Source organism: Neofelis nebulosa, chromosome 18, assembly GCF_028018385.1.
Source record: "Neofelis nebulosa isolate mNeoNeb1 chromosome 18, mNeoNeb1.pri, whole genome shotgun sequence".
NCBI classification, from domain to species: Eukaryota; Metazoa; Chordata; class Mammalia; order Carnivora; family Felidae; genus Neofelis; species Neofelis nebulosa.
The window spans coordinates 557,547-583,323 of NC_080799.1; the positions used below are offsets into that span (position 1 = coordinate 557,547).

Sequence of the window (25,777 nt, forward strand, 5' to 3'; positions counted from 1 at the left end):
TTCTTTTCTTCATACTGAGTCTTTTCAAATCTGACGTGTGTTTACACACACAGCACATCTCCGTGACGACCGATAGGACTTTCAACCATCGTGGTTCACCCGGAACCACGGGGGTTCTGGCTCTGAGCGTCCTACACCCCAGGAAGGCCAGCCGGGGGGTGCAAAGAGCGCCCGTTTTCCTCAAAGGGTGTGGAAGGTTGGGGGGAAAGTACAAAAGCTTGAGCATGAGCACGTGGTGGGCGTGAGCAGCTCGTCTTTGACTTTGGCCGTGGGTTGCTGCAGGGATGTCTTAAGGTGGTATTAGGTTGTCCTCCCATGATGGGTTTTTCCTCCCGTTTTCACTACAACACAGCTTGCCTGCGAAATGGAAAAATAATAAAAGCTGAAAAGCGGCTGCCACCTGCAGCGGGTGTGGCCCCACTGTGGCCTGAGCGACGCCCTTGCGCCCCATCAGAGGCAAGCCTCGCTTCTCTCCCGTCTGGCTCCCGGGTCGCGGTATGCAGGCCGCCCTCTCTCCTCTGGACCGGTTCAAGTCCCCAAGCAGGTGGTGTTACAATCTGTGGGGGAATTTCATCCACAGGCAGAATCTGGGGAAGGCTGCTTTCCAGATGGTTCGTGATGGTTCACATGCAGTCTACCCCCTTCACCGTTTTTTTTTTTTTTTTTTTTTTTAACGTATATTTATTTATTTATTTTTTTTTTTTTCAACATTTTTTATTTATTTTTGGGACAGAGAGAGACAGAGCATGAACGGGGGAGGGGCAGAGAGAGAGGGAGACACAGAATCGGAAACAGGCTCCAGGCTCCAAGCCATCAGCCCAGAGCCCGACGCGGGGCTCGACCTCACGGACCGCGAGATCGTGACCTGGCCGAAGTCGGACGCTTAACCGACTGCGCCACCCAGGCGCCCCTAACGTATATTTATTTTTGAGACAGAGAGAGACAGAGCATGAACGGGGGAGGGTCAGAGAGAGGGAGACACAGGATCCGAAGCAGGCTCCAGGCTCTGAGCTGTCAGCACAGAGCCCGACTCGGGGCTCGAACTCACAGACCGTGAGATCATGACCTGAGCCAAAGTCGGCCGCTTAACCGACTGAGCCCCCCAGGCGCCCCCCCCTTCACCGTTTTTAAGTGGGTCGTTCAGTGGTATTGTGCGGCCGCCGCCACCGTCCGTGTCCAAAGCGCTTTCGCTCTTTGCAGAACGAACCCTGTCCCCGTTAAACACGCCTGCCCCCAGCCCCTGCCCCCACCGCCTACTCTGTCTTTGTGAGTCTGAAGACCCCGGGACCCCACGGAAGCACAATATACTACAGCGTCTGTCTTACCGAGCACCACCCATGTCGTGGCAGGTTTCCTCTCTAAGGCTGACATTCTGTGTGCACGGACCACATTTTGTTCATCCGCTCGCTTGTCAGTGGATACTTGGGTGGCTCCCACGTCCTGGCCGTTGGGAACCACGCTGCTGTGAACATGGGGCGAAAGCATTTCTTTGAGTGCTTCGTTCCGTTCTTCTGGTCACGTACCCGGCCGTGGAATTGCTGGGTCACCCGGGAATCCGTTTAAGTTTCTGAGGAGCTGCCAGACTGTTTCACAGCAATGGCACCATTTTGCCTTCTCATAAACTGGTTAATTTTACGTTATGTGAATTTCACCTCAATTAAAAGAAAAGTTAAAAGGGGGGAGTTGCTCAAGGCCAGGATACGGACTCGGGCTTTTCCTCTGAGTGACCTGAGAGCCACGGGTGGTTGTGAAGGGAGAGGTCATGGGACCAAGAAGGGTCTGACGGCTAAGCCGGAGCAGGGACACCGGCTGGGAGGCTCCTGTGGTAATCTGAGCAAAGAGCGGTAGTGGCTTGGGTCGGGGTCATGGCCACAGAGAGGGGACGCGGTCCGACTCTGCATCTGTCTGCAAGGTAGAGGGGAATCTGAGAAGAGGTGGATTGTAGGTGATCGGACGTCTGCAGCCAGAGGTCAGGGATGGTTCCCATCTGGAGACACGAATCTTGGCACCCTCAGCCGACGACGTGTTGAAAGGAATGCGCGTTGGACAGAAATACGACGTCCAGGCATGGGCATCGAGGGGTTGGAGGGATGAGGAGGCTCGAAGAAGCCGAGGAGGAGCCGGAGAGCCAGGGGACGCGTGGAGCGGGGTTGGGGCGGAGCACCATCCAGATGAGGCTGCGGCCAAGCACTGGCTTCCGTGAGGCAGAGGTCGGCGGTGGCCTCAGCAGAAGCAAGGAGGGCTCCGGAGACAGCAAGAGGAGGCTGGGGGAGCGGATCGTTCCTCCAAGGAGAGGAACGAGGAGGCAGGCAGAGGAGGGCCTGGGAGGTTTTTTGAGTTTTGTGGTTCGGTTTTTCGGATGCGAGCGATTTTGCTTAGCAGAGGACGGGGGAGGGGTACAAGGTGTCCCTCAGCAGGTTTATGAAACACACGTGGTGGGGTGATCAGTGTGCCCACCAGAACCCTGAACATGACTTCATTTGGAATAAGGGTCTTTTCAGATCTAATTGCAGTAAGAGTCTGGTGATGGGGTCACCCTGGGTTAGGGGGGGCCCTAAGCCCACCGACGGGTGACCTTACAGGAAGAGAAAGGCAGAAAAGGACACCCACACGGGGAAAGAGCCGGAAGCAGGAGGCCACAGCAAGGACGGCAGGAGCCTCCAGAAGCTGGAGAGACACGGAGGGACCCTCCCCACTTACGCACAGCAGCCTGGAAGAGCCTCCCTCACGAGGCTCCTTGCAGCCCTTGGCTGGTGCTGTTAGGGACACAGGGTGAATAAAACAGAGAGAACCCCTTGTCGACAGTGAGCGTATCCCTACGCGGATGTTGGAATTCTGGAATTTGGGAAAGCTGGCCGGAGCGGCACGGCCACAGCTGTCTGTCTCGTTCCTTCTAGGCATCCCTGCGTTGTTCGTGAAACCACACCAGGGCCTGGGAGCCACCGTTTGCCGCCCGCAGGGCACACTTACAGACAGCAGAGGCCAGCAGGTCCTTTGTGGATGACACCCCCCCCCCCCCACCCCCGGCCCAAGGAGGACCCAGAAGCAGCAGGGGCAGGAACCAGCGCAAGAGGGGAAATTGTTCCCCCTCTCCGGGCGGGCGCTGCCCCTGGTAACTTTCCTAACCCGGCTCCCTGCCAGCCCCGCCCCCTGATCTCATGTTGGCCCTCAGAGCCGGGCTTGGGTTTCTGACCCCGGCTTTCCTCCTCCTCTCTCGGGAGTCAGGTTCTGTTTACAAGGCTTTCCTCCTCCTCTCCCTGGAGTCAGGTTCTGTTTACAACTGAAAGCAACCGTGCCAAACTGGAGGCAGGAGCTCCCGGAGGAAAGAGAACCGTTCCCTCCGCGGTCGTTGCCCTCTGTCTACTTCCCCGGCCTCGAGCTGAGACCGTGAGCAGCCGTGTCACCGCCCTGTTTCCACTCCGGCCGGGCTGTGACCGGCAGCAGCGGGGAGGCGGGCAACGCAGGCACCGGCAGTTTGGGAGTGTGGTGGGTGGGCTGGCAGCCCACCAGGCTGTTTGCTTCCCGGCAGAGAAGCAGACCCTGGCTGCCCTTCGTGGGGAGGCCCCCCAGACCCTCCCGCCTGCCTCTCCTGGTCCCTCCCTTACGCGGAGGCCTCCAGCACCCCCAGGGGCAAGGTCCTCTCCAGTGTGGAGACCAGGCCGTGGGCTCTGGGTGCAGAGGCCACTTGAGTCATGCTCCTGAAAGCCCTTGTCTTCACGCACATGATACGTGACAACCAGGAGTGTCCCTTGGCCTGGTGAGCCGGGGTGTGAGGTGACGCCTCGGGCCTGCAGAACGATGGGGTTTCGGAGGTGAGCGACCCACCTGCACGCACGCCCACGACGTGGGTCCTGAGGCCGTCCCCAGACTCCAGCCTGTCTGCTCCAGAGCTGACCCTAGGTTCCATCCCATGTACTTACTGCTGTCACTGCTGTGTAGCAGTGGACATCCCTTACCGGTCACCTCCAGAGGGCCGGCCACTGCAAACACTTTACCTCCATTCTCGCACAGACCCTGCAGGTACACATTATGAATCCTGTTGATAGGGGAGGCCCCTGGGGCTCAGAGAGGCCGAGGACTTTGGCCTGGGCCACACAGCTCCAGCTGGCTGACTCAGGGTGGGTGTGAGGCCGGAGCCGCCGGTCCCCCCAACCCACACTCCCCCCGCTTAGCCCTTGGGGGAGAATAACAACCTACAATCTTCCACTCTTCCCACCTATCACGACTTTATTCCGCACCTGTGGGTTAAGGCAAAATGGGTTTTTGAGTGGCGTGAAATTATCTTGAAAAAATCACGTTTAGTTCCAAAAAATGGGAAAGTATCAGAGAAATTTGGATTCTGTTGCTTCTCTACCTTGACTGAAATCTGGCGGGTTTTTCTTCATTAACTCTTTGGAATTTATGTGGTTGTAAATAAATAAATTATACTTGTATTCACTCATAGGATACACAAACATACTGAACTCATTTGTTTCTATGATACATGTAGATATTTACGTGATATATAAATGTACTGTTTGTTAACATAGTCTGTATTTAGTCATATTTTAATAACTTCTCTAAATGCAATATAACTTTTCTTTTAAGTAGGGTTCACACCCAGTGCAGGGTCCAACATGGGGCTTGAACCCAGGGCTCTGAGATCAAGCCCTGCGTGAGCTGAGACCAAGAGTCAGACGCTGAACCAGCTGAGTCACCCAGACGCCCCTTGAAATAATGACTCTTTTTTTTTTTAAATGTTTATTTTTGAGAGAGAGAGAGAGAGAGAGAGAGACAGACAGACAGAATGTGAGCAGGGGAGGGGCAGAGAGAGAGGGAGACAGAATTCAAGGGCTCCAGGCTCCAAGCTGTCAGCACAGAGCCCAATGCGGGGCTGGAACTCATGAACTGTGAGATCATGACCTGAGCTGAAGTCGGACGCTTAACCGACTGAGCCCCCCAGGCACCCTGAAATAATAATTCTTAATAGAACACATAACCACATTAAGTCGAACATTTATTATGAAGATAGCTGTGTCTAAAATTGGTAACGTGTCGTCTCTGCACCGAGAGGCTCCACTTGTGGGTAACGCGCTAGCGAAGCTTCTGCACAAGACACACCCTGGGAGGGGACTGAACACCCACCACTACGAGAACATCAGGTCAGATTTATTCTGTCCTCAGTGTGGAATACGACACATCCGGCATCAGGGATGGAGTCGAGCCCTCGAAATCAAGGGGTTCCAACTCAAATCCTAACGTGGGGGGCTCGCTGAGCAGAGCGGGGCACGCACTGGTGCTCCAGGTGCACTGATACCCAGGGCTGTGCGTGTGCGGGAGGAACAGCCACTGCTGATCTGTCCGCCAGCCTCCTAGCTGAGGGAAGACATCGAGGGCTGAGAAGGGGACGGGGGAGCATTAGCCCTATGAATCATCTATCTATCACCTATCTATCCATCCATCCATCCATCCATCCGTCTTCTCCTTACCTAGTTATTTACCTACCATCAATCTGTATAACGTCCCCCACCTCCCCATCCAGTGTGGAAGGAGGCAATAATTAAACCCTCCTCCATGGCCATCATCGTTGAACCCTTCTCATTTTACCCATTTATTCTCCGTATCCTTCCCTACTCCATTGCCACCCCCGTCCCCAAAGGCATCTGTACCGTATGCTTGGTGTCTTTCTTGTCCCCAGTGTCCTCATTAGACATACAGCAGTGTTTGGGTGTGTTTTCGCTTAACTAAATGCTGTCCTGCTGCGGGAGGGAGTCAGTATGTGTTAGTCTGGGTTCTCCAGAGAAACGGAACCAGTGGGAGACACGTCATGTACGCGAGGTATGCACCCACAGGACATCTGGATGTATGTATCATATATAATAAGTTTGTGTGTGTGTGTGTGTGTATAAATATATGAAATTGTCACATGATTATGGAGGCTCAGACATCCGGTGGCTGGAGACCCAGGGGGCCGTTGCTGTGAGCTCCAGTCTGAGTCTGATCCAAAGGCAGGAGAAGACCGATGTCCCAGCTCAAGGACAGGCAGAGAGAGACAATCCTTTCTCCCTCTGCCTTGTGCTCTATCCCGGCCACAGTGGATTGGACGAGGCCCACCCACACTGGAGGGGGCCATCTGCCCTATCAGTCTGCTGAATCAAATGTTTATCTCATCTGGAAACACTCTCACAGACATGCCCAGAATAATCTGTGAGCAAATATCTGGGCCCCCGGTGGCCAGTCCAGCTGACACATGAAATTAACCAGCACACCATCTTCCCAGTTCGCCTACGCCGATCCAGGTTGTTGCCCCACTGGGCCAGGGCCCCCCTGTCTGCCAGGGTGTCGGGGTCTGCACGACCAGAGGTGTCCTCACTGCCCCGCTCGACACGGCCAGTGCCCATCTACCCACTGCCGAGTACAGCTTTTCGTTCCTCCCTAGGGTATCAGGATGGGTGTCCCGGAAGGGAGGGCCTGCTCAGGTCCCCTTCCCACGGGTCTGGGGCGGGGTGTGAGGTCACGGGGCGCGAGCATCCCTGTGCCCCCCACCTGTGCACCAGCGCTTGGTGGTACCCACCCTCTGCTGCCCGCTGGACGGAGGTGCAGAGGGAAGAAGTTACTTACTTCCATTTGCATTCTTTGGATCACAAGTGAACTCAAGCATCTTGTCTTTTTTTTTTTTTTTTAATGTTTCATTTATTTTTAAGACAGAGAGAGCATGAGTGGGGAGGGGCAGAGAGAGAGAGGGAGACACAGAATCCGCAGCAGGCTCCAGGCTCTGAGCTGTCAGTACAAAACCCAATGTGGGGCTCGAACTCACATACTGTGAGATCATGACCTGAGCTGAAGTCAGGCACCTAACCAATTGAGCCACCCAGGCACCCAGACACTTTTAAAATTTCTAAAACTTTTGAGTTAATTGTGCAAAATACAGATAACATCAAGTAGGAAGAGAAAAGCAATCTCAGACGCCCCTACTTGGACAGAATTACAGCTGTCGGTTTTCTGTGCCGTGTGTGCGTGAGCCACAGAGTCCTGCGGCCCATTCGTGTTGCGGTGAACCGCTCGTCGCTTCCTAAGTGCGTTTCAAGTCCTGGCCTCTGCATTTACGTGACACTGTAAGGCAGTGTCTCTTTTTCAAGAACTAGCTTTGTTCCTGGACTTGTGTCTTCCTCCCATGATTTAAGTCTACAACGTCACGTTCCAGTCAAGGTCTCTCATTGTGATCTTGAAGAATTCTTTCCTTTTCTTTCCACCTGGAAGCCAGTGTCCACACGTACCCTGCTTCCTTGAACAGTGAGCGAAGGCCTCTCTGTCTTTAACCGCCACCTCAGGCGCTGGCACCTGCACTCTTCTCTGCCCAGAATGTTCTCTCCCAAGTTCTCTGCTCGTTCCCTCCCTTTGGGTCTCAAGTGTCACCGCCACATTTAAATTTGCAGGCCCCCCACACCCTAGCCCTGAGTCTGCTTTGTTTTCTTCCAAGGTGCTCACCACATTCCCAGACCACAGAAACACACGGTGCTGTTTCCGCATAGCTCTGCCCCCTGGAACACGGGGACAGAGAATTTGCACCTCCGCACCTGCTACAGTACCTGGCACCCAGCAGACATGCGTTCAATCAGTGCAATCCCAGTAAGGAGGACACAGAGGACTGAGGAACTGTCCAGGAGAGAGTGTGCTGGGTTTGGGGTAAAGGGATCACCAACCGGCCGGGCGAGTGGGGAAGGTCTAGTGGAGTAGGCCGCCAACAGCGAGAGGGAAGGGGGGCAAACAAGGCAAGTAATGCAAGGGCCCCCATCGCCCCGACGGTGCTCATAGAGAAGTCTCTCCCTTCTCACGCCTTGTCTCGAGAGGCTGGACTAGCGTCCTCCAGGGTATTCGTCATGGTGCTGACCCGCCTCCCACAGCTATGGTAACAGATGGATTCTTTCAAACCGGTTCACTGGTACATTCCGGTCGCAGCCAGTTCAGTCCAGACGCAGCAACACAGGCTAGATGGAAGCCCGTAAGGGTGCTGAGGGTCGCAGGAAGGGCTCCAGGTGTGGAAGCTGTTCCCCAGCTCAGGTGCTCACCTGAGTCGGCACCACTGGGTTCCTCCCTGATTTCTGCCTCTTTCCCCATCACTGATACTCCCCAGGTGGCAGAGACAAGATACAGGGGAGGGGGGCTGTGGGTTTCCTCCCATCACTGTGTGTGCGCGCGGGCGGTGGGCTTCGCGGAGAAGAGGCCGCTGTCATCTCTGCTTCGACCGCTTCTCCCTTCGACCGCATCCCATCCTGCTCGGTTTCCCCTTTGCACGTGACTCTAGTAAGTGCCTCTGTTTCTATTGTTTTGGCCAAGGATATTTTTGCCCTCCTGCCCCGACCTCGAAACCAAAACGGCTACCTGTGCAGCTATCTGTGCACCTCTAAGGCGACCTGTGCGGCCACCTGGGCTGGCCGCTCCCGCGCACGCGCGGGCGCGGACCCCCGAACTCCCCTTCAGGGAGTGAGCTCCGGGGTGAGCGCCCATCCGCGGCCCTACAGACGCGGCCTTAGCGCGCGGCTCGGAGCGGAGAGGCGAGTACTCGCTCCGGCCTTCCCGCCCGCCAGTCTGTCTCCCCTTCCGTAGAGGGGGGCGGAGGGTCGCTTCCGGCGCCGCCCGGAGAGCGGGCAGAAGTGGACCGGGAGGCACGGGGCGGGGCGCCATCGCGGCCCCGAGCTCCGCGGGCCCGGGACAGGACTAGGGAGTCGGGCGACCGTAGCGGCCCCCCTTCCCCGCGGCCGCGCTCCCGCCTCCGCTCTACGGCCCCCGCGACGTAAGGCCCCTCCCGCCGTACGGCACGGCGCTTCGAAGCCCCGCCCACTTCTCCGCCTCGGGGACCCGGCCTCAGCTTCCGATAGGCCAGGCCCCTGGATAGGCCACCTCCTCATTGACCGAGGAGCTTCAGGCGGCGCGGTCGAGATTGGTGGAAGTCCGTGTCGCTCCCGCCCCGCCTCCGGGCGCGGCGCGCGATTGGCTGGCGTCCGCAAGGTCTCCTCTCGGGATCGAGTCTGGGCGGCGCGGACCAGGCCCGGGGCGGCAGCAGAGGCGCCCGGCGGAGGTGGCTGTGGCGCGAGGCAGGTGAGCTCCTGGGTGGGGGTGGAGGGCCGGGGCCCGGCGAGGCCGGCTGCGGGCACAGGACTGGGGCCAAGGCGTCCCTCAACGCGGGCGGGAGCGGCGGGCAGGCGGCGACCGGCGCGGGCCGAGCCTCGGGCCCCGCCTGGGCGGCCAACGGCCGCCGCCCCCTCCTCAGCCCCGAGCGTCCCCGCACCTGGCCCGGGTTCGGAGCAGGCCTGGCCCGGGGCGTCCCCTCCGCCCGACGTCAGTGGCGTGCCGGGGTCCGGGCGGGACGCTGGGGACGCGTGCGCAAGCCTCTGTCGCCGCCGCCCCCCGCCCACCCTGGGTACTCCCGCCCCCCGCCCCGGGTACACCCGGGCGACCCCCCCCCCCCCCCCCACGCATCGTCGATCCCCGCTCCCGCCCACACACCTGGGCGATCTGGCACCCTCGACCCCCCACACCCGTGCGCCCCCGACCCTCCTCACCCGCGTTGCCCCGACCCCAGCCCTCCCCCCTACAGACACCCCCGGGCGCCCCCGTACCCCGCCTCCCCCCGCACCCGCCTCATTCGGGCGCCCCTTACCTCTGTCCCCCCTTCTCACTCGTCCGGTTCCCGGCCTCGGGGTGCTCGGCCTCCCAGGAGTCCTGGGTTGGGTCGGGGGGCCGCCCTGCGTGTCCGGCTCGGGACGCCCCCGTTTTCCTGCTCTGCGGCCCGCAGACAGAACGCACCTGTGCTGCCGGGCGGGGCCGTCACCCCACGTCGCAGTCGCGAGCCCCAGGCCCGGTCCCCGGTCCCCGGCCGCAGGGAACAACCGCCGGGTAGCCCGGTTGCTGCCGAGCTGCCGCTGTCGGTGGGCAGGGCTCCCCAGCGCCCCCCTCGCTCGGCTGCGTGCCCGTGCCCCTAACCCCACGTCGGAAAGTCTCGGCTCGGCTCGTGGGCGTTTTCTGAGCTTCTGGGGCTGCTGCCCAGGTGGGAGCTGCCCTGGGGCCTGGGTTTACAAGCCGTTTGTGCCCCCGGACGCCTCGGCCCAGAACCTTGGGTTTGGGTTTGTTTTCATCCATTTCGGTTTATACAGTTATTCCAAGTCGGGAAACTCATGATGGTTAGTTAGTTCTGGGGTATTTTCCCAGATTAGTTCCTCTGACAAGTTTCTCCTGTTTACCTTGTTTCAGTTTTCTTTTTTCTGTGTGTTTTAGAAATACTATTACTTTGGCATTGGACCTCTTGGACCTTATTTCTACTGAAAAATAAAATCTTTATCTTTCCCATTTTTTCCATTTTTGTCTTTCTGTTTCACTTTGTAGGCGATTTCCTCAATCTTCCTCTAACTCTTTTATTTGGCATTTTATTTTGGCCACCATATTTAACATTTTTTTCAATGTTTTGTTTATTTTTGAGGGAGGAAGAAAGAGTGCAAGGGGGGGAGGGGGGAGAGAGGGAGACACAGAATCCGAAGCAGGATCCAGGCAGAGTTGTCAGCACAGAGCCGGTCGCGGGGCTGGAACCCACGAACCGCAAGATCATGACCTGGGCCGAAGTCAGACGCCCAACCGACTGAGCCACCCAGGCGCCCCTTGGCCAACATATTTTCAATTTCCCAGAGCTTTTTTCCTCTAAAACTTAGTGACACTTACTTTGTAAATGTGGTAGCACCTCATTGTCTCCCTCTGTAACCTCAGCGTTTGCTCACTTTGGCATATCTTGGCCGAAATGTTGGGTGATCTCGAAGAGAGTGGGGTCCCGCACGGTCCTTTGGAGGTTCTGTGCACCTGCTTTGGTCTTAGGGCTGTTGGCTGATAGCAGTTGGCTTTCCTCATCTTTAGGTCCTTTTGATGGGCTTTTTATATTCTCAAAGAAGGGCTTTCCAGCCTCTCGCCTTGTTTTCAAAGTTGGCCGGAAGAGTGTGGCTGTGGCCTCCAAAAATTGGTAAGGAAGTGCTCACGCCTCTCCCTCTTCAGGAAGACATCCTGGAACTTGAGTTTTCCTCTTACCCTCTGGTGTAGAGAACTCTTGGTTTTATCCTCCGTTTTTTTTTTTTACAGGAAGGTAGGAAGGGACTTGACGCCTAGTAGCTACCCGCTACTTTTTTTTTTTTTTTATTGTGGTAGGACACTTAACACAGAATTTGCCACTTGAATCTGTACAGCTCAGTGGCATTGAGCGCGGTGCACAGTCGTCACCACTGTCTAGTTTCACAGCTGCTTGTTCTGCACCCTCCGGGGGAGCCCCCAACCCGGCAGCAGGCACATCCCCGCTGCCCACTGCTTCCGAGCTCTGGCGTCTGCTAATCTGTTTTCTGCCTACGGATTTGTGTATTCTGGATTTTTTATATACACGGGTTCATCCGATATGTGATCTTTTGTGTCCGCTTTCTTGCCCTTAGCATAAATTTTTCAAGGTTTATCCGTGTTGTGTAATGTGTCAGTACTTCGTGCCTTTTTATGCCTGCATAATATTCCACAGCACGAACCTACCGCGTTTCCCATCCATTCGTCAGTGAGTGGACATTTGAGTTGTTTTCGTTTCTTATTATGAATGATGCTCCAGAGAACATTTGTATTCGAGTTTTTGTTTGAGTACTTGTTTTCAGTTTTCTGGGTATGTATCTAGGAGTGGAGTTGTTGGGTCATATGGTGGTTCTATCTAACGTGTAGAGGAACCACCAAACTGTTTTCCACAGTTGCTGCACCGTTTTACATTCCCACCAACTCTGTGTAAGGGTTCCGGTCTCTCCATATCCTCTCCTGACTTGTAATCTTCTGTTTTTGCTTTGTTCTGTTTGTAATGGTCTTCCTAGTGGATGTGAAGTGGGGTCTCGTTTTGATTTGCATTTACCTAATGACTGATGAGCATCTTTTCACGTGCTGGTTGGCCATTTGTGTATCTTCTTTGGAGAAATGTGTGTTCAGTTTCTTTGCCGATTCTTTATCTTTTCTGGACGAAGTCCAGTTCATCCATTGTTTTCATTGTTTTTTTTTCCAACGTTTTTTTTTTTTTTTTTTTTTTTTATTTTTGGGGCAGAGAGAGACAGAGCATGAACGGGGGAGGGGCAGAGAGAGAGGGAGACACAGAATCGGAAACAGGCTCCAGGCTCCGAGCCGTCGGCCCAGAGCCCGACGCGGGGCTCGAACTCACGGACCGCGAGATCGTGACCTGGCTGAAGTCGGACGCTTAACCGACTGCGCCACCCAGGCGCCCCTGTTTTCATTGTTTTTTTTGTTGTTGTTGCTTATGTGTTTGGTGTCATATCTAAGAAACCATTTCAAATCCACGATCGTGAAGATTTACCCCTATTTTTCACTTAAGAGTCTTAAAGTTTAAGGCATCTATGCCTTCCATCGGTTTTGAGTAAATTTTTGTATGTGCTGTGAGGTGGGGGTCCAGCTTCATTCTTTTGCATGTGGATGTCCATTTGTCTTAGCATCACCGTTGAAAACTCTGTTCTTTGATTTGGTGTCCTTGTACAAAATCAGTTGACCATAAATGTATGGATGTATTTTCTGGACTCTCAATTCTGTGCTGTTAGTCTACATATCTATCCTTATGCAAGGAACAACACTGTTTTGTAGTGCATTTTGAAATCGGGAAGTGGGAGTCCTTCAACTTTGTTATTCATTTTCAAGATTGTTTTTGGCTGTTTGGGGGTCCATTGCAGTTCCATATGAAGTTAAAGATTAATTTTACCGTATTTGCAAAACAAGACCGTTGGGGTTTTGATAGAGATTGCATTGAATCTGTAGATCTCTTAGGAGTGTGTTTCTGTGTTTCAAAATACTAACTCTTCAGTCTACGAACAAGGAATGTCTTTCCATGTATTTTTCTTCCATTCAGCAGTGTTTTGTAATTTACAGCGTACCAGTCTCGTACTTTTTTGGTCAAATTTATTTCTAAATGTGTTGTTCTTTTTGATGCTGTTGTGAGAGGAATATTTTTCTTAATTTCATTTCCAGATCGCTCATTGTTAGTTTGTAGAAATACAACTGGTTTTTGTGTGTTGATTGTGTATCCTGCAACCTTGCTGAATTTGTTACTTTTTATAGTTTTTTGTAAGTTTTTCAGGAGTTTCCATACATGAGACCATGTCATCTGTGAATGGAGATAGCTTTGCTTCTTCCTTTTCAATTTGATGCCTTTTGTTTCTTGTTCTTGCCCGACTGCTCTGGCTGGAGCTCCAGTGCAATGTTGAATAGCAGTGGTGGAAGCGGGCATCCTTGTCTTGTTGATCTTAGGGGAGAACTTTCAGTCTTTGACCGTAGAGTATAACGTTAGCGGTGGGTTTAAGTAAATGCATTTTATCAAGTTGGGGAAATTCCCTTCCGTTCCTAGTTTGTTGAACATTTTTATCATGAAAGAGTGTTGCATTTTAATAAGTGCTTTTCCTGCATGATCACGTGGTTTTGTCTGACTGCTTCTTTTTTTTTTTTTTTTTTTTTTTAATTTATTTTTGGGACAGAGAGAGACAGAGCATGAACGGGGGAGGGGCAGAGAGAGAGGGAGACACAGAATCGGAAACAGGCTCCAGGCTCCGAGCCATCAGCCCAGAGCCTGACGCGGGGCTCGAACTCACGGACCGCGAGATCGTGACCTGGCTGAAGTCGGACGCTTAACCGACTGCGCCACCCAGGCGCCCCTTGTCTGACTGCTTCTTAAACAGACTTTCAGCGTTTGATTCTTCCTGTATTTTTGGTTCTTTTCTACACACTCACTTGTAGATGTACGCAGGTGTCACTGTCTTAACCATTTGGGGGTTCCATGATGACAATCGCGTTATTTCTCCATGTTCCTCATTGTAAGCTTATGATTCAGCTTTTTATGGCATAGGTGTGTTTTCATTTATCCCTTTGCTTTCTAGTTTCCAGGTTCTTGCTACTTATTGTGTTCTCCTCCTTTGTTTTGCTCTGTGGATGTATCCCTTTAGGAAAATGCCTTTTTAGGAGGGGTGTGCCATCTTTGTTCAGTGCATCATCTAAAACAGTTTTTTATTTTATATTTTGGGGAGAGAGAGTGCGTGTGTGCAAGCTGGGGAGAGGGACAGAAGGAGAGAGAGAAAAAGAGAGGGAGAGAGAATCCCAGGCAGACTCCCCACTCCCAACGTGGGGCTCAAGCTCACAACCCTGGGATCATGACCTGAGCCGAAATCAAGAGTCAGACATTCAAGCAACCCAGCCACCCAGGTGCCCCCCCCCCCCCCCCCCCCCCAGTGCACCATTTTAAACTGGAAATTCTTGGGTGACCTATTTTCAGAGAAAGCTGGCATTTGATGGAGTGTCTGCTCATAACCATTGTTTTCTGGTCTGAATTTATGATGGTCAGATGGTCTCCAGATTCTGAAAATAGAGCCAGTTTGAATTTGCTAACAGTATAAATGCCAGACGACATTTTTGAGAGAAGTGACAGGGGATGAAAGTTGCATCTTTCAGCTTTGCAGCTCCTGTCCTCACCTAAATACTTCAGGGTGAGGCAAGAGCCCAGGGAATTGCAGTGACCATGAGGCCCACTGCTGGTTCAGGTGCGGTGGTCTTGAGGACACCACAGGAGGGAGCGCCCACATCTGGGTTCACAGGGTGGGCGGGAACAAGACACTGATGGTGTCCCAGCAGGAGTGACATGGGACCTGAGGTGCTGCTGCACCTCTCAGTGGAATGGCTGTCCCCATTCTCTGTCTTCCTCCCCTCGGAACTCATTGCTGTTAGGGGTGCTCGCCCCTCTGGATTTCGTGTGGAGGAGTGTGGACCTGCTGATGCGTGTGTGAAACCAGTTCACTTCCACTGGACCCAAATGAACAGGGTTGGCAGAGGGGAACTTCTGCTGCTTATGATGCGCTGTTTGTCATAATCGTATGTTGTAGTCGGTTCTAGTTCATTAAGTAACTCGTGTGATTATTAGGCGGTCTTGCGGTTTGAATCGCATCTGTAATTAACCATGCTTGTTATTTGGGCGCGTCGTCTTTGGTTGAGTCACACGGGCACTCAGTGATTGGTCACTGGTTGCAAATTTTCGTTGAAGAGGTAACTATGTGACAGATGCTTTCTGATGTTTGTGCAGGATGAAAGCGCGGGTCCCAGATGTAAGGAGTGGGGAGAACACTCATATAGATCAGCGATTCCCAGCAGGGGGGAGAAGCCTCTCTGGGCACTTGAGTAGCTTCAAAACAAAGCGGTGCTTTGCCTGGGTGCTTTTTTAGTCCTTGTCTTTATTTTGTTTGATCTTCAATTAATGTTATTAGAAGATGTGAGCTATATCTAGAGTATGGAAAGCAGATCCGTTGGATGGTTTCTTCACTTGTTGCTTATGCTGCAAACCTTTTCACTACCAGAAGACCCTCATTTTTAGCCTGGTACTTCGCGGATGGGAGGACAGAGCATAAAAAGGGTCATTGAGAACTGTGTGCATTAAGTGTTTACGTTCATGGCACAACTAAAATCCTGTAATTGCCGTTGCCAATTATAGTTGAAAATAAAACAAAGCTGATACAGCTGTTTTGATCAGATGAGGAAACAGGAAGAGTGTTTTGAATGCATTGGGAAGAATGAGGTGGCCCAGGTATGCATGACCCTCCCTGTCCATGCACGTGTGTAGCTCTCGACCGTGGTTTTGCCAAGCACACTGATGAGCAGTGGAGACCACTGAGGGACTCGAGGATTTTCAGTCTAAAGGCACGCAGCAGTGAGTGCCCCACGGTGCAGACACCTACGAAGGGTTCATTGGCTCAGAGAGTTCAGGGTTGAGGTGGAGGGAAAGACCCATTAATAGGTAGTTATTACAGTTTCTGTCAAGTGAGGGCTGCTGGGGAGCACTAAAGCTAGCATCTAACTTGGACATGGGGGTTGGGAGCTCCAGGAGAGCTTTCTGGAGGCGGTGTCTCAGCTCTGAACTCCAAGGATGAGTAGAAGGTAGCCAGGAGCATTTGGGGTAGAAAGAGCCCAAGGGAATGAGGACGGGGAATCAGGAGGACATCCCGGACGAGGGAAGAGTGTAGGAACAGTGTGTAAATGGGATAAGGAGAGGAGGGTTGTCTTGAGTCCAGGCTTTCAGTGAGGCTGCCCTGTGGATTGCTGGCAGATGGAGAGGGGAAGTGGGGCGTCTGGGTGGAGGGTTCTGTGCATTCAGTCTCTTACGTCTTATGTCTGGGTGCTGGGGAGCCATGGTGGCATGTGAAGGCAGTGAGGTGGTTGATCTTTTTGTAGACAGACCATTCTGGCAGTATTCTGGCTTGAGGGGGCGGGTCTAGAGGGCGGAACTAGTCAGCAGTGCTTGCCGGAAGCCAGCAGGAGATGGCAAGCAGGGGGAGCAGGACTGAAGAGGGGGTGGGCCACTGGAAGGAGAGAAGCAGGCTGGTGGGTGATCTGGACAGCCTGGATTTACTTATTGCAGACCATCCTGATGGAAATGCTCAACACAAAGTAAAGTTGGATGCTTGCCCGACTTAGATACAAAGGAATTACGGGTTAGGTAAATCAAGTCAGAGTAATAGAATCCGTAACAGACTCTTCGTGTGTTCTTGGGTTGGGGGAGGCCTTTCTGAGCCCGATGGACATGAGAGTCGGTCGGGGAAGGACTGACAGCACAGCCCAGGTCACCGTAGGCCAGTTCGTTGGCAAAGGGGGATGTCCCAGGCCTGTGTGACGCGTATGGTTGACATCCTATAAAACAGTAAGAAAAAGGCAGACCTCCCAGTTGGGTCTTCCTCCCGTGTCACAGTGGCCGCACGTGGTCCGAGCTCCCAGTGGCGGCGCCATCAGGGTAGGGTGGTGGAGCCTGGGAAAGGACGCCCAGTTGCTGCTGTGGAAGTGACGGCTCGGGCAGGCCTGCTAACTGTTTTGGTTGTAAGGGGGTGTGGTGACTTCCGGGTGTGAAGCAACACAGTGAAGCTATGTTGTCGGTGCCCTGGGGTCTCAGATGAAGGACTGTCTGTGTGAGAGGAAGCGGGCTTGTTATTTAAAAAGAGCCCTTATCATCAAGAGCCCTTATCATTGGGAGATGTGAGGGGTGCAGAGAAGCAATCACCTTCTCTACAAGCCCAGAGCTGTGTTGACGAAAACAAACCCATCAGCCTAGTCTCTTCCTGCGTCTTACATTCCTTGCCAAGAGAAACTTGCCTTGGCTGAAAACTATCTCTCAGTGCAGACTTGTTGCTGCTGATGACTTTTATGGAGTCCTTCTACCCTGTGCCAGGCAACACGAGCAGGCTCGGGGCCGTCACTAGTCCACTCCTCGGGTGACACTCTGAGCTCAGGCCCTGTTGACACTCCCATTTGATGGCACCACGCAGGTGTAAGTGCACCGTCATTCCCCTTCGCTCTGGGGTCTCTCGGCTGAATTTCAGAGCCTGCTTCACAATTGAAGACCAGAAAAGCCTTTTTTTTTTTTTTTTTTTTTAAATTATACTTACTGGGTTAGTTGTTGAAATTACAAGACCAATACCTACTCTTTAAAAAAATTGTTGAGCAGAGCAGAAGAGTGTAAATGAAACGTGGAAGTCCCATTCTCTATAATTTTACCATTAAGTTTAGTGGTGTCTTCTACAAGTTTAAAAAACATTGAAATACGTGTGTGTGTGTGTGTGTGTGTGTGGATATAGACAGTATGTACATACACATAACATTTAGCATTCTGTGAGGGCCTTTCAAGTATTTTTGTGTTAGTCATTTGTATCTGATTCACTATTTTATTTTTAACCTTTTTTTAGTTTTTAAATGTTTGTATTTGAGAGAGAGCACTAGTAAAGGAGGGGCAGAGAGAGAGGGAGACACAGAATCAGAAGAAGGCTGAAGGCTCTGAACTGTCAGCACAGAGCCCTATAAGGGGCTCAAACTCACAAGCTGTGAGATCGTGACCTGAACCAAAGTCAGTTGCTTAACCTACTGAGCCACCCAGGCGCCCCTGATTCACTGTTTTAAATACCCAGTTCATTTTTAGGATTCTGAGTTAGTATGAATTATAGTATTTCATAAACTAACATTGTTCTATTTCTTAAGATAAAAACAGATGAATGCCAATTTCTAACCCAAATTATGATTTTTTATACTTTTACTTAGACTGCATTATGCTTTTCTTTTTTTAATCTGTAGGCAGAAATAACTGGTGTTTTTATTAGTCTCTACATTATCTAATTTTAACAGGATTAAGATCTGAGCAGAACAGTTACATTAAGATTTAGTTCTAATTTTTAAAGACTCATTTTAGTTTGAAAAGCAATTCATATCTGCAGAGGACTTAACAAATGGAACACCCAGTTGCAGTGCAGCTGCCCTTTGAAAACAGAGCCCTGGGTGATTAAGGGCGGGTGAGGGTGGCGTTAGACCGTTTGTTAGGCGTGCGTGCACGTCCTGGGGCCACTGTGGGCCTGCCTTGTGCGGCAGGAGCCCTGTGCCGTCAGCACAGACCGTCCCTCTGGGACAGCTCTTGTGGCAGATGGCGGTGTCTGGAGCTGCGCCCAGAGCTGGGAGGAGAGTCTGTCACTGTCCCCTTTGATTGCCGCTGTCCCTGTGGACAGGTCATGGACAAGAGCCGCCAGTTCTGACCTTTGCCTTGGGGAGAGGGCCGCTTTGCACAGGGATGATGAGGTGGACCCACGGCACGTTGTTTTTGGGGATTTCCGATCGGAAAGCTGCACTGGTCTGTTCCGCTTGGGCTCGTTGAGTCTCAATCCACTTGACCTGTCCATCTCTGTAGACCGTTACTGACTGGGTGGTGCAGTTGTGGTCTGTAGGGTGAGAGGAGGTTCTTGTCTCCAGTTTTTCTTTAGAACGGATAGCGTTTCCTAACAAATTATTGTGTGCTGATATTTCAGAGATATTAGTTTTTTCTGTCTCTGGCTTTGCCTTTCGCTTGAAGCTCTGTTTTCAACCTTGTGTGACTTGTAATTTTCATGATTTTTCAGGCATGTTTTCTGGATGGTTACTAGATTAGTACGGACATTCTAAATAGTAAAAATTCAAATTATATGTGTTCATAGAACTAAAATTCATTCTTTTTAACAAATATATGTATTTAAATATATATATAAATATATTTTAGAGAAAAAGAGCGTGAAAGTGTGCGTGAGCTGGGTATTGGGCAGAGGGAAAGAGAGAGACTCCCAAGCAGGTTCCATGCTCCCGCTTCCGCAACCCTGGGATGGTGACCTGAGCCAAAATCAGGAATGGGATGCTCGACAGACTGAGCCACCCAGGTGCCTCAAGTTCATTCTTGGTTAAAGCATTGAAGAACAAAAACTGAGCTTTATGTTTTCATCTCTATCATATGATATCAATATAACCATATGTACTCAAGAGGCATTAAAGGAGAAGCATAGTGTAACTTAAGAGTATTTTATTGATTGATTGATTGATTGATTGATTGGCTTCTTGCCCAGAGCAGAGCCCAGTGTGGGGCTCGAGGTCACAACCCTGAGATCAAGACCTCAGCTGAGATCAGGAGTCGGATACTTAACCGACTGAGCCACCCATGTGGCCCTTAATGGTAAAAAAAATTTTTTTTAATCTGATTTTAGAAGCCTGCTAAGAACTGCATGTTTATAAAGATACTTAGTTCCTTAGGTTTGTAGCCAAAGTTCAGCCTAAACAGAGGACCTGTCCTTTGCCTGTGTGTGCTGACTTGCATGCTGTCTTAGCCACTCGGCAACCAAGAGCAAGGGAGACACTTGGGGTGATGTAGGGGCATACTCCTTCCCGCTTGCACAGGACGCTCTTGGCCCTCTGTCTCCTGAGCTTAGAAAGCTGCCCCTTCTGAAGAGGCTTCTCTTAGCAGGGCAGAGGAGGCCCCTCCTGCACTGTGGGGCTCTTACCCAAGCCCCCTCTTGCAAATCTGCCAGGCGGGACAGCCTGGGGGAGTCCTGCCCTGGGGCTCTGGGCCTGCAGATGGGGCCCGATAAGGCCCTAGCAGTCAGCACAGGACACTTTGAGAAGGGAGCAGCCTGGAAGGGACTGGGGAAATGAGGGCAGTGGAGCCTGGACCGTGTCCCTCTTTGTAGCACATCTGTTTGCAAAATGTCGACCTCAAATTCTTTCCAGGGTTTTCTGATGTCATTGAAGACGTTTCAGTCCGCTTTTTCACCTACTGTTCGTGTGATTTCCCTTGGGTCTCAGGCTGAGCCTGGTGGGGGCAGGCTTTAAGGTTACGTGTGGACTTGACTTAGTGATGGAAATGGAAGCTGGGAACAGCATTTGGAAAATGCTTAGCACTTAGGTTTAGTTATCAGTGGGTCTAGTATCGGAATTGCTGCTTTGCTGTCACGCGTTCCTATCCGCTTCTGGGAGAGGGCTGGCCTCGCAACCTGTCGACTCCGGGCTGGAGCTGTCCGAGCTGCCTGGTCAACTTTGTGTTTTATTTAGGCTGGGGGTTGAGTGCATCTTCCACCTCTAGAGTTGCTAACTGAAGAAAAACAATCTGGTTTTTATTTTTTTAAACCTTTTTTTTTTTTTTTTTTTAACGTTTTTTATTTATTTTTGAGACAGGGAGAGACAGAGCATGAACAGGGGAGGGTCAGAGAGAGGGAAACACAGAATCTGAAACAGGCTCCAGGCTCTGAGCTGTCAGCACAGAGCCTGACGCGGGGCTCGAACTCACGGACCGTGAGATCATGACCTGAGCCGAAGTCGGCCGCTTAACCCACTGAGCCACCCAGGCGCCCCAACAATCTGGTTTTTAAAAGGTTTAAAATACAGGCTATCTAACTTTATTCTACAAAATACTAAAGCTAGTATCTGAGTGTTTGTCATGGTCACTGCCTTACATGCGTTATTTCATTTAATCCTTTCTGCTTTAGGGGCTCCTGGGTGTCTCAGTCGGTTGGGCGTCCGACTTTGGCTCAGGTCATGATCTCACAGTTCGTGGCTTCGAGCGCCGCCGTCGGGCTCTGTGCTGACAGCTCAGAGCCTGGAGCCTGCTTCGGATTCTGTGTCTCCCTCTCTCTCTGACCCAACCCCATTTGTGCACTTGCGCGCTCTCTCTCTCTCAAAAATAAAAAAAAATTAAAATCCTTTCCACTTGATTTCATTTTCATCCTGTAATTATTTTTAATGCTCACATTTCATGAAGGGAACTGAGGAATACTTTCAGTGTTCTGGAGCCATCGTACGATCTGTTTGAGAGGGAGGGAAAGAAGGAAAGAGCGGGGTCGATGGAGGGAAGGAGCCAGATAAATCTAGTAACATTAACCATCACCTCCAGTAATTCCGTTCTGCAGTGAGCTTGGGAGAGGGCCGGAATCACCCCTCCCTCTGGAGACTGACCAGTGCTGCCTCCTCGCACGTTCTGCTGTGCAGGAGTTTGACCCTCGTGTGCTTCTCCAGGGAGAAGTGGTTTTCTGGGCTGTGGAGTAAGCAGTGGCAAAAACACCTCCCTGGGCCACGGGTCTGATTAAGCCGGGGCCAGATACTGTGTAGAGTTTTAGACTTAGGTGCATCTCACTGAAAAGCATGATGTGAAATTCACGTGATTATAGGAGTGGGTGGGAAAAGGGCCCACTTAGTGGTGAGCGACCACACCCTCACCCTGGTGCCGTCGTAGCCGGTGAGCCGTGAGCATCCTGGTGTGTCCTCCACCGTCCCCTCCTGTCTTTCCTCCAGAGCCAGGCTGCCGGCTGTTCCTAGAGCCTGGCGTCTGTCCACACTGGCACCCTCTTGAGGGTGTCGTGTTCGGGCATTTTGTTACGTTTGTATCTGCTCTCATCAGACGTTTCACCCAGAGTCAGCCAGCGGGTCTGCTGCTCCCCAGGTTCCCTGTCCCTCTTCTCACCTGTCGGATTTTTGACACCCTCTGCTGGAATCCTGTCATTCCTAGGATTCCTGCCACAGGCAGTAGCTGTGCATGGTTCTGGGCTTGAAATTATTTCAGCGACAAGAAATTAAATTTATTTGCAAGTTGTGTCATAAGGCCTACGTTAAACCTGGCTACAGGTGGGATGGCTCTCAGCTTTGTCGTCGGGCTCGTCGAGTGGTTCAAAATGGTGGTAGCTGGTCGTCCACCCCTGTTAGCTTCTGAAAACACCATTTGTCGCGCGTTAGAAATTAGTGTAGTTCTTGTAGTGGGATAAAAACGTGAGAACATGTAAATGTAACTTTTCAAGTAAGGCTGTGAGTTCTTGCATATGCCCTCGCCAGGGCCCGGAACTGCCCCCTCTGTGCTGAGTCACAGGCTGGAGCCCCTTCGGCCCTCAGTGGCCTTGTCAGGAGGAGAGCCGCCCCTGCTCCACGCTTGGAGCCTCCCACGTGTCAGCCGCCGCAGTCAGCCAGTGGGGCCGAGCTCGAGCTGGGACCGAGCCCAGATCTGCAGGCCTCCGCCCCTGTTCTCAGCTGGATTCTCTCCTGTCTGTGCGTCCTGATCTCTGAGGTGACTGTTCAAGTACTTGCCTGGGGCGGGGGGGGGGGGGGGGGGGTAGGTGGGGGGGGGTTCTGCCGTTCGTGTTTGTCACACTGATTTCTGTAAACTTCAGGGAAATGTAAGCCAGCCCAAGACACCGTTCACTGAGGATGTATCAAATACCAACTGTAGCACAGTTGGTGGAAATTAGTGATGATGGTAACTTGACACTGAGGTTTAATAATGTCGGTAGAGCAGGTATTGGAGAATGTTAGGGTGAAAGGTCACTGGGAATGAAGTTGGAAAGTTTGGGTTTTGTTAATCATTGAGTAAGAGGGAATAAAAAAGTTAGTCCGTTTCCACCCTGGAGAGTGAGAACAACTATGGGGTATTTATATAAGCGTTTCATGGTTGCTTAGTAAGTTCCTGGTGCGAGTTGGGGTAGTCAGAAGCCGAGGTTACGCTGCGGGGCGTGGCTTGGGATCCGCACCGGCAGGTGAGCCAGGCAGGTGAGCCACACTCGGAGGGCTGCGGGGACAAGGCCGCCTGGCTGTGCCCTCCTGCCGCGCCCGAGCCCGGACTCTGGCCTGGACTCCCACGTGGGCCGGAGGCGACTCTAGGAGGTCGGGCGGGGGAACGCTTCGTGGACCGGCCCGGCCCGCTGTAAGTGGCCAGAGGTCATTTGTCTGTAGCCCGAGGGTTAAGTGCGTGTTTAGAGGGCCAGATAACGTGTTTGTTCCGTGGGCCAGTAGACCGAGTCCCTGAGAAGCTCTGAAGAGTGTTGAAAAGTTTTTTACATGCAGGAGTTTTGTGTGTTTGTTGACATTAGTAGGCACAGTACAATTTTTATAACATAAACAATGCTTTTTATTTCTGTGGTTCTTAATCCTTTAAAGAATATTTGGATTGTTAGAAAATGGTGTGAATTGAAGTACCTTTGCTTTGGTTTATAGGAGACAGTCATTTACACATAAGTATTTTTTGTCCAGGCTGGTCTGTATTTTTAGTTTTATCTTCCTTAGATTTTTCAACAATGGGTTATGATTCACATTCACTACTATGAGGTGTGTTTTTTGTTTTGTTTTGTTTTTTAATTTGGAGGGTGTGTGGGTGTGTGGTGAGTGTGTGTGTGAGAGAGAATATTTTTAGCCAGAGGAAAGTTTGAGTCATTCCAGGGAAATTTAGATGACAATCTGAAAAACAGGGTGCTCAAAAACGTGTTTTTAAGATTTTATTTTTTATTATTTATTATTTGTTTGAAAGCGGGCTCTGCGCTGACAGCAGAGGGCCTGATGTGGGGCTCGAATGCGATGAACCTCGAGATCATGATCTGAGCTTAAGTCAGTCGCTCAACCGACTGAGCCACCCAGGTGCCCCTTAAGATTTTACTTTTAAGTAATCTCTACACCCAGTGTGGGGCTCAAACTTATGGCCCCAAGATCAAGAGTCGCATGCTCTACTGACTGGGCCAGTCAGGCGCCCTAAAACTATTTAATTAAAAAAAAAAAGTTCTTTTGGGGAAAAATAAAAGTGTAAGCAGTGCCTTGAGCTCGTGTGTCGATCAGCCTGCAGTTTTCTGGTTCTGATGTGCTTGGAAAGGCATGAGCATCTGTGATAAGTGCCTGACCGGGGACTAAGGATCCCTTCTATTTTTTTTTTTTTAGGTAGTTTGTTTTGTTTTGTTTTGTTTTCCTTTTTCAGTAATCTCTACGCCCAGCGTGGGACTCGAGCTCACAACCCTGAGATCAAGAGTCGCATGCTCTTCCAACTGAGCCAGCCAGGTGCCCCAAGAATCCCATCTATTTTAGTTAATAACAACGAAAACTTACTACATAAGAAAGAGAACATTTTGACACCTTTAAGAATTTAAAAATACATTTTGAAAAGGGTCTGAGTCACTTTCTATATTCTTCTGAAAGTGCCCCAATTTTCATAACTATAAGTGAGTTGATCTCGGGTTTCCCCTTTTACTCCCAGGGTATGTTGCTGTAGGAAACTACGCCTAACATAAGGGTTTGTAGCGATGAGAAGACTTTGTCTCCTTTGTCTAAAAAATAAAAAACAAAGAACGACTAGCTTTGTTTTACTAAAATCTTGGTGGTGACGTTTTGGTCACCGACTATGTGCCGTGGGTTGGCTGTGACAGACAGCACTTCTCTGTGTTTCTACCCTCCTAACACCCTGCATTGCTTTCTCCCCCACCTTCTGCAGTATGAGACCGTGACCATGGACTTTTCTCGGCTCCACATGTACACCCCTCCTCAGTGTGCGCCCGAGAACACTGGCTACACGTACGCACTCAGGTGAGCGTGCCTGCGTTCCGTCGCCCTCCCGGTCGCCCCCTGCCCCTGAATGCCGTGGATTTGTGGGCGCTTCCTGCTGCTTGCAGCCACACGCTGTCTTCTGAAAGTGAAAATTTCTACGGAGTTTATATCATACTATGGCTTTGCAAAACTGCTAAACTGACATGGAAATTGTGAGGTGGTTTTGAAAACCGAACATTTCTGATGACTCAGGGATGAGTCATTGCAAATGTACTGCTCTTTCCGACCCCACCCAAGTGGCTGTGGTCTCTAGAATAAATCTTTGTGGTTATGGGTAAGGTTTTGTGATTTATACTGATGGCCGGGTATTTTAAAGTTAGTAGAAATAACCTGGAAAATGATTTGCCTTTGAGAGGAGGTATCCTAAACAGAATTTTGATGAAGCCCGAGGTTTGAAGAACATGGCTTTTCTCAGATGCGAGGTTTTCAGTTTTTATTCTGACATGATACTGAAGTTCACGGCTAAGTCTAAGAGTTGCTGACTAGCCCTTTGCGTGTCTAGTTCACCAGATAGGAGTGATTATTAAGATGGATTATAAAATATGGGATTGTGCCAAAGGAAAGTACACTACCGGGTGGGTTAGGGTTTGGCAGTTAGGAAAGCTGTTGTGGGGGTGCCTGGGGGGCTCAGTGGGTTAAGTGTCCACCTTCAGCTCAGGTCGTGATCTTGTGGTTCACGGGTTCGAGCCGCACGTCAGGCTCTGTGCTGACAGCTCGGAGCCGGGCGCCTGCTTGGGATTCTGAGTCTCCCCCTCTCTGCCCCTCCCCTGCTCACGCTCTGTCTCTGTCTCTCTCTCTCTCTCTCAAAAATAAACACTTAAAAAATTTTTTTTTTTTTTTTTTTTCCAACGTTTTTTATTTTTATTTTTGGGACAGAGAGAGACATAGCATGAACGGGGGAGGGCCAGAGAGAGAGGGAGACACAGAATCGGAAACAGGCTCCAGGCTCTGAGCCATCAGCCCAGAGCCTGACGCGGGGCTCGAACTCACGGACCGCGAGATCGTGACCTGGCTGAAGTCGGACGCTTAACCGACTGCGCCACCCAGGCGCCCCAAAAATTTTTTTAAAAATAAAAAACACCTGTTGTGT

At 51.5% G+C, this 25,777-nt stretch overlaps 1 protein-coding gene across 16 annotated transcripts in view; it reads left to right on the forward strand.

Annotated features, from left to right (window-relative positions):
• The first annotated feature begins 8,969 nt into the window (after window positions 1-8,969).
• Window positions 8,970-25,777, forward strand: part of SUN1 (Sad1 and UNC84 domain containing 1) — a 54,868-nt gene continuing 38,060 nt past the window's right edge. For 13 of the 16 annotated variants that reach the window (XM_058710997.1, XM_058711001.1, XM_058711006.1 and 10 more), the window contains exons 1-2: window positions 24,151-24,305; window positions 24,575-24,666. In XM_058710997.1, the coding sequence (XP_058566980.1) occupies window positions 24,590-24,666 (77 nt within the window). In that variant the 5' untranslated portion in view covers window positions 24,151-24,305; window positions 24,575-24,589. The other 3 variants (XM_058710998.1, XM_058711010.1, XM_058711005.1) reach the window with 3 other exon arrangements.